This window comes from Sinocyclocheilus anshuiensis, unplaced genomic scaffold, assembly GCF_001515605.1.
Source record: "Sinocyclocheilus anshuiensis isolate Anshui unplaced genomic scaffold, SAMN03320099.WGS_v1.1 scaffold524, whole genome shotgun sequence".
Taxonomy (NCBI): domain Eukaryota; kingdom Metazoa; phylum Chordata; class Actinopteri; order Cypriniformes; family Cyprinidae; genus Sinocyclocheilus; species Sinocyclocheilus anshuiensis.
The window spans coordinates 1,930,196-1,938,748 of NW_015555703.1; the positions used below are offsets into that span (position 1 = coordinate 1,930,196).

At 35.8% G+C, this 8,553-nt stretch overlaps 1 protein-coding gene across 3 annotated transcripts in view; it reads right to left on the reverse strand.

Moving 5' to 3' along the window:
* rock1 (Rho-associated, coiled-coil containing protein kinase 1) overlaps nucleotides 1-8,553 on the reverse strand; it is a 69,315-nt gene that overhangs the window by 40,384 nt on the left and 20,378 nt on the right. For all 3 annotated transcript variants that reach the window (XR_001632236.1, XM_016464601.1, XM_016464600.1), the window contains exons 3-8: nucleotides 6,479-6,579; nucleotides 4,774-4,911; nucleotides 3,054-3,229; nucleotides 2,856-2,940; nucleotides 475-619; nucleotides 203-341 (exon numbers count right to left, since the gene is read on the reverse strand). Coding sequence is in view for 2 of the 3 variants with exons in the window: in XM_016464601.1 (XP_016320087.1) it covers nucleotides 203-341; nucleotides 475-619; nucleotides 2,856-2,940; nucleotides 3,054-3,229; nucleotides 4,774-4,911; nucleotides 6,479-6,579 (784 nt within the window). In the remaining variant the exon portion in view is untranslated. The remainder of the gene's footprint in view (nucleotides 1-202; nucleotides 342-474; nucleotides 620-2,855; nucleotides 2,941-3,053; nucleotides 3,230-4,773; nucleotides 4,912-6,478; nucleotides 6,580-8,553) is intronic.

Sequence of the window (8,553 nt, forward strand, 5' to 3'; positions counted from 1 at the left end):
GCGCCATGCGGGAAAGCCGCGAACTTGGCAACACTTGACAGGTGCTGGCGCCCCCCTGGGGGGGGCGCGCCCCACAGGTTGAAAACCCCTGGTATAGATGATTGCGTCAGCTGTCAAAACTATAAATTGGTCATTCTACGAATTTTTTCAATGGTTGATATATTAATCTTCTGCAGTTTAAATGTGTTTTTTGTATGCAAACCTGTCGGTGAGGAAAGCACAGATGAGGCTTTTTGCATCCTTTGAGATGTCGCTGTCATCAGGGAAGGTCAGGGCATTCTTGTGATTCATGATCTTGCTGTAGGTGCCCACCAGAGAGTCAGCGTAAAACGGCGTGTCACCTAAGGATACAAATGCATAATCACATAGCAGAACGTGTAAACAGTAAAACACAGTGCTGATTTACTGGTAATCTTCTGACTGTTTGTAAGAAGGAACAGAAAGCACTCTGGTTGCACTGATGCTGAAACTAACCGACGAGCATCTCATACAGGAAGACCCCCACAGACCACCAGTCACACTCTCGGCCATAGTAACCGTCTCCTCCTTGCGACTTCAGTACCTCGGGAGAAATATAGTCGGGAGTTCCTACTGCTGTGTCACATCGTACCATTCCATCCTGAGAGCGGGAAAAACAAAGAACAGAGTCTAAAGCAGAACTGAAAGAACACTTAATGTGGCTGAAGAAATGGTTCAGGTTTGTTCGGTTTGTCGGCTTTAACAGTGCAAGTGTTTCTCGCATTTGCAACTAAAAATAGTGAACTGTAAAATGTATTTAAGAGCATGCGTGCAAAAATTGTAAAAAGTCTAAAATAAAGCAGACGTCCTACGTCATCCGCCGGAAAGGCGTTCTATTGTGAAGGCGCGTACGATAGTTAGCGGAAGCTAGAGATTACTACCTTTATTCACCACCCGGAGCCGTGTGGGACACTTTTTATTATGGATGGATGTGCTTTATTGGACTTCTTTTGGACTACTGAAAAATAACACCCATTCACTGCTATTATAAAGCTTGGAAGAGCAAGGATATTTCTTTATGTAACTCTGATTGGATTACACCGAGGATGGCTTGAGGGTGAGTAAATCATGGGCTAATTTCCATTTTTGGGTGAACTATCCCTTTAAATCAAACATTGCACATGTTACAAGTGTGTAGCATCTTTTTTGGATCGATTCATGATTAAAATGCAGTGGTTGCCTCTAATTTCAAATGGCTATGAAAAATCAAGATTGGTGCATCAGTGAAGAACATGCAATGTTATTTTACATGTGATTATTCAATACCTAAACACCCACAAACATAAAAACCTAAAACATCTTTTCATTTGTATCTTTCTATTGTTCTATATATTTAATTGTGCTATTGCTTGTGACTGTTCACTTGTCTTTAATAAATGTTTAAACTTTATATTTGTTAGGTTAGTAGTTTTTGCTGTGGTATCAAAATTGGAAAAGGTATCTTTTGGTATCTAAAATTTTGATATCATATAAGCTTATTTATTCGAATACAAGCTAACATGGGTCAAAAAACAATGATAACAGCAACTATTTTATTTTGATTTTTTGCTCTGCTATTAATTCAACAGAATGTATGGGAATACTACCAATATGGTGGCATAAATATCACTTTTATGACGTCATGAGCAATCCAGTTCTCTATTACAGATCAGTGGTCCCAGTGTTTTTTAGGCTTGTTTATAATTAAAAGTCCTGTGTTAAGTCTCTGGCATTTAACTGAAAGTAAATTTTTGTAGTTTCTGTCTGTGCTGCCATGTCACAGGAAGGAAAGTCTAAGAACATTATTTAACTCATATTATTAGATTTTACTGGTATCAGCAGAATAATCTATTTATAGTTTATACAGTTGGAAGTAGTCCTATAAATAATTACATAATTATTAAAAACAGTCTGATGCAAAATATTTAAAAGCTTAGTGTACTTTTTGTATTCTAATAAATTACATTTATTTACATTTTGCTTGTGAATGTCTCCTTGTTGATCAGTGAGATTGAATAGCTCTAGATGACGTAGATTTTTGTTACAGTTGTAATATTTTTTAGCAGTGGCGCTTTACGAGTTTAAGAGATTCTGTGGATGAGCGACATTCACTGCTCTGTTAGACAGACAGCTGTTGCTTCATCCAGTACAAATGATAATGTGTATTATAATACATATTTCCAGTTATATTGACAATTATGAGAGTGGGCTATTCTCAGCTCATAGCAGAATAGAGAAGCTAAAAACATCAGAGTTTCTGAATGCTATAATTCTCAATTTGTATTATTATATCATATGAAGAATGATGATTATTGTTACTTTGTCAAATATTTGCACACTGGAAAGTAGACACAACAACGTGAATGTGTTGCACTTCTTTACATGCTTACATTTCCCTTATTTTAATGACAAAATGTGATTCAAATATAAATTGCACAATTATTATAGTTATCTCAAATAATTGTGATGAAATCAAATAACCACAATCAGATGATTAATTGGACTATCTTTAACAACACATCTCAAGAGATTTACAGAAAGGTTTCAAATCGCTTACCATTAATATTATTCCCATTATTAAGTTAAATTTGCACATGTTTGGTTTTTGTTATTGAACAAGAATAATTTTATGCATTTTTGTGCCAGGTGTCAGCGTCACGTTCAGCTTTTTTTCCATAACTCATAGTGAGTATTGTAATTTGAAGACAACGAGTCCAGTTCAAATTAGTTTTACGCTTCTAAAAAAGAATCTTGAGTTACATTATGCTTTGCACCTGTACATTTACAGGGCTTCCTTGAGACCAACTAGTCATCCAGTGACGTTTATGAAAATGTGTAGTTTTGCACACCCCTAGTACCTTGTTCATTTTCATGCAGGTCCCAAAGTCTGCCAGCTTCAAGTGGCCTGCCTTGTCTAGCAACATGTTGTCAGGCTTTACATCCCTGAGACAAATGTTAAGCAAAAACACACACACATACACAAACACACAGGTTATTTTCAAAATTTCACACACCAGTAGAAACAATGAAAGGCTTGTTTAATGCATGAATGAGACCTGTGAATGAAGCCCATGGAGTGGATGCAGTCCAGTGCCAGCACAACCTCAGCAGTGTAGAAACGAGCCCACTTCTCAGGCACATCGTAGTTGCTCATTAGGTTGACCAAGTCTCCACCTGGCATATACTCCATCACCATGTAGAGGTAGCGGTCGTCCTGGAATGCATAAAACAGCTGGACGACAAAAAAAAAAAAAAAATTACATCATACTCAAGAATACAGCAAAATGTTTCAAGAAAATATATATTTATATATATATATATAAAAAAATCTAAACACAATAAATGGCCACAAAAGCAATAAGATGTTTTTAGTTTTTAAATGTTTTTATATTAACGGCAACTAGACATTCACACCCATTCAAGACAAATCACACAGCTGATTATAATTAATAATCATAAGATAAATGTTTATCAAGACCAACGTTATGTTGGCTTGAGAAAGCTTGACCAGAAAGTTTGAAGTAGATTTAACAGCTTTAAGTCAGAAAATTAAGTTTGAAGTAGTTACAAGTTTGAGTAAGTAGCAGTTAAAAAAAATAGTTAGCTAGCCAAGTCCGATCAGTTAGAAAAGATACAGAAAACTAAAGGTTGGAATACACTACACAAAATTTTTTTTAAAAATCAGAAAACAGATTTTAAAACGCTAGGCATCATACACTTGCCGACTGATACAAAAAAAAACAAAAACAACGGGCATCATACACTAAACAACTGAGGATCAGACACTACAGACTTTCAGGTAGGGCTGTGTGATATTTATCTTCTATGATAATATCGTAATTGTTGTTTTAATGATGTGCGAGCTGACATTATCATTCAAGTGATGTCAATCAATCAAAAAAAAAAAAACATGTCCAAAAGCATTCACTGCGTGATGAAACCTATTAGAATATAGAATGCCCCTATAATGTAAAGTATGAAAGCAAAAATATCCCTGTATAGGTTTTTGTTTTTTATATTTATAAGATATGACATAGATAAGTAATATCACACAAGCAAGAATGCTGTTTTCCCAAATATCACCATATGAGCATGTTCGTGAATGTGATATTATTTTTATCCAACATTTCAACAAACAAGGAGTTAATATTGAGTGAATTACATATTAGTAACAATAGTGTCTGGTTTTTGTGTTTCGCTAATGAAAATAGATCCAAACAAAACCAGTGAACATTTGTGCCAAACTGAAGTGTTTTGTCTCTGAATGAATCTGTTTTTGAATCTTCTGAGTCAATCATTGAATGATCCATTCATAAAGACAATCATTTGAACAAATCATTTGAATGAATGATTCAATGAATCACTCATTAAGACAGGGACTTGCTGCCAAGTCATATTTAATTATCCATGACAAGCCTAAACCAGCCAAGGAACCAGCACAAAAACACACTCAGCAAAATCTTATAGTTATCGACAAAAACCCCCAAAAATATCGAGATATAATTTTTTGTCAATATCGCACATCCCTACTTTAAAGTTGTTCTGATCACAGCAAACTCACACAGAAACATGCAGCTCGATGCTAGGAGACACATGACAAATGAAAACAATTTTTTTAAATCGTCTCAAAACATCAAACATGTTTGATATCCCTCGACTGGATGCAATCCTAGTCTGAAGCTAAAAAAATCATAGTTTGTGACAATCATACACGATGTGATATTCTATGAGTTTGGTGTTTGTAGCTTTAAAGCTCTAGCAGGAGTTGATTCATACCTGTACTACCCAGTTACTGTCGGCAAAGGCCATAATATCCCTCTCTTCCCAGAAGAAAGCAGAGTCCGACCTCTTGATCATCTCAAACTTGCTGAGCAGCTTCATGGCGTAGACTTTCCGTGTGTCTTTGTGCCTCACCTACCGAACAAAGAGAGAGGGAACACGTTATTCACTTTACCTTCACTGAACTATGACATTCAAATAAAGTAAACAGTACAGAATATAACACTCGTATAACTACTACTGTATTCACACTAAGAAAGGCAAGTGCATTATTTAGCAGAAACTGAGTAGAAACTATGATTCTTTCTAAAGAAATATGGAGTAAACTTATGTGAACGCAGCATTATTTCTCCAAATCTGCACACTTTTGGACTAAATGCCCTAAATGTCTAGTGAAGCCCTGTGATCACAAATAAACCGGAGCATACACGATTGAATATGTATGCGTCTCATTGCTCTATTCGAAATATCAATTGATTTTGCACTCCTGATAGAAATGAGCAAATAGCTGTCACTGTAACAGATTTGATGATAAACAGTCCTAAAGCTAGAGTCCTAAATCACTGATACACAATGATACACAGTTTGTCAATATTAAATAAGAATGTCTTGGTAATAGCGTTCCTTCTCAATACACTCTATATGGTGCTCTTCATGGTGAACAGTGTCACGTAGTTTTAGCAACACATCTATTATGGTGCTATTTAAAAAATGCATATCATAAACTAAATAAAAACCAATATGCCGGATCAACTGATATACCGTCTAGCACTAATATACTATGATTATTAAAAAAAAAATCTGGTAAGTACAGTTCACATAGAACATGCTTTTCCATTCCAATGTGCTATTTTCCATTGTTTTTCTATGTAAACGTGCTAGACGGACGTGTACAACCGCCGTTGCACTCACATCTAGCATCTTTTGCAGCGTCTTACACACAAGCGCCATGTTTTTAAGACGCCGTGTCGAGGTAAAAGAATTTCGACTTTTATACGCAGCGCCACTCATCAATGTCAGTTCCAAAACAGTGGACCAATCAGAAGACCCCGGAGGCGGGGCAAGCGTTGCGAGCTTTTGTTGACAGTATCTAGTTGGCATGGCAATGGTTTTATTTGACGCCAACATGACGGAGTATGCATTCTGCGCGGTGCTTTTTTAAACCACTCCTTAGCAGTGCGTCTCGCGTTCTTAGGCGGGTTCTGTGTGAACGGCCCCTTACTGTGCAAATGCTAATGGCAGGCGTTGATCTTCTCCAGCGGAGGCGGGGCTTAGCCGCACTATTACATCATAAAGTGGCACATTCCAAAACGAGTCGTTTTCTGAGCTTGGATTCAATAAAAGCTGTTTTTAGACTAACGAGAAAGTTTTGAGTTTTGAAACTTACAGGATGCTTTTATAGTACATTGACCTGTTATATGTTAAAACGTCAGTTCATGACCCCTTTAATGTCTTATTCTGCATGACCATATTCTAGATCCTTTAATCTCTACCCCATACCTAAACTTAACAACTACCTTACTAACTATTAATAAGCAGCAAATTAGGAGTTTATTGAGGCAGAAGTCATAGTTAATAGTTAGTTAATAGTGAGAATTGGTCCCCACACTAAAGTGTGACCAAAAAAAATCTAGGTGATGGTATATATTCTAAAAGTGGAAGTAACAGCAGCACAAATGACAACAATACTCAATACACTTACCAGCTGTACTTCTCCAAATGCCCCTCGTCCTATGACCTTTACCACTTCATAGTCCTCTGCTTTCATACGAAGCTCCCGAATTTTGCTGATTGTGTCCTTATCTAGAAACAAAAACACATATGCACAATATCAGACAAACATCTGCATATTGTTAAGAATCCATTGGGCAGCATATAAGATTTGCCACTTTGAGGCTCACACCTGTAACTAAATGCAGGCGTCAATCTCAAAAACTGACGGTGTGAACATAGCCTAAGACAACCTCACTGAGGGCCCTAGAGGCTTTATCTAACATCCAGCTCTGCTTCCCGAGTGGACAGATAACATTCGGCCAGATTTGGCCTTCGCTGAGCAACAGGGATTCTTTATTATCTAAATGTATTAATTTGTGATTTGAAAAATACTTTAAAAATACTTTTTTTATATGAATAAATGGTATAAAAATGTAATAAAGTAGCAAGTATAACATTTAATAAAGTAATTTTAAAAAGTAAACCATTAAGAAGTGTTCAATAACATCTTAACATCATCTTTACTACTGAAATTGGTGTTTCTTAAATTGCAGAGATTTAAAAAAAAATACAATAAAAAAATGGAAACAGAAAAATTCACAAAAATCAGATGTAACTAAGATTATGCTTGCTTTCTGTTCTAATGCTCTCACTCTTGCAAATTGCAAAGCAAGGAGGAAAAAAATTAAATGATATGCTCTTTAAGAAATGTCTTGGCATTAAAATAATTGTGCTATTCATAATGTAGCTAAATATTAGGGTTGCAAAAAGGTGGAAAATTTCCAGTAAATTTTGGAAACATTCCAGGATTTTTTGGAATATTCCAGGGATTTTTTGGAAAGTTTCTAGAAATTTTCCACCCCTTTGCAACCCTTCTAAATATATCAAACAAAATCATGGGAATATGACTGTTGATTATATATTTTGCTCAGCCCTAGTTCCAAAGTACTGACAAGAATGAGACATTTAATTTTAACACGTAGGCCTGTTTTTGGCTGTGTTTAGACTGCAAGGCTTAATGCATGGATTCAATCTTTTGAACACAAGATAATATAACAATATAAAAGAATTACAAATGACTCGTGGTGCATTCTTCTGAAGCCATACAATATCTTTTTGTTAGGAACAAGTAACAGTGTAATGCAAATAAAATGATTGTGGCTGTTCAAATTGAAATTTATACCCCAACAAACACGCTATAAATAATGACCAAATGATAATATATGACAAATTTCCATGTCCTTCACATCTGTGTATTCACGGCAAAGGTTTCTAATTAAAAGCAATGCAGTTCCAAGTTCATTGATATGTGATGGTTTATGATTGATATGTGACGCTTGAACAAACTTCCATTTTTTATGCTTTTGGAGTTAAAAATAAAAATGATATTTCTTATGGTCTCCCATTTATCTCTATAGAAGTCGACCCTTGTATGGTTTGCTTCCGCGGTCCAAACCTGGAAATGTCAAAAGGGTCCATTGTAGTAGCTAGGTTGTTCCAGCTGGTTGGTTACTAGCCGGAGTCCCAAGAACCCTCCCAATTTATCAATTAGACATACTAGATTCCCAGAAAAGGCTCAGGATCTAGAATGGTCACTACTTTAGTTTTATCATCTGACAGGTCTCTTCTAATAGTAATAACACAACTGGCAATGTTGTTCATGCCTGTAGCAATCCATAGTTTACTACTTAGTGAAAATCACACAATCATGATACTAGGGATGCACCGAAATGAAAATTCTTGGCCGAAGCCGAAACCGAACAAAATGAAACACTGGGCCGAAGGCCAAATACCGAACCCCCCATGTATTTTGCCAATTTGTTTTTCACCATTGCATAAATTAAATAGCCAAAATGTGCTTTTTACTGTTTTGTCTTGCTTTACAAAGAAAAAATCAGTTACAAAACAACAATTGAAAAATATTTAACACTGAACATTTTTTTACATTCTAGCAGACATTACACCAACAGAACAAAACAAAACAAATCAGGCATGTATTTTTTTACTGTACAAATAAAAGCAGCCTTGCTGAGCAGAAGAGCCTTCTTTTAAAACATTAGAAAA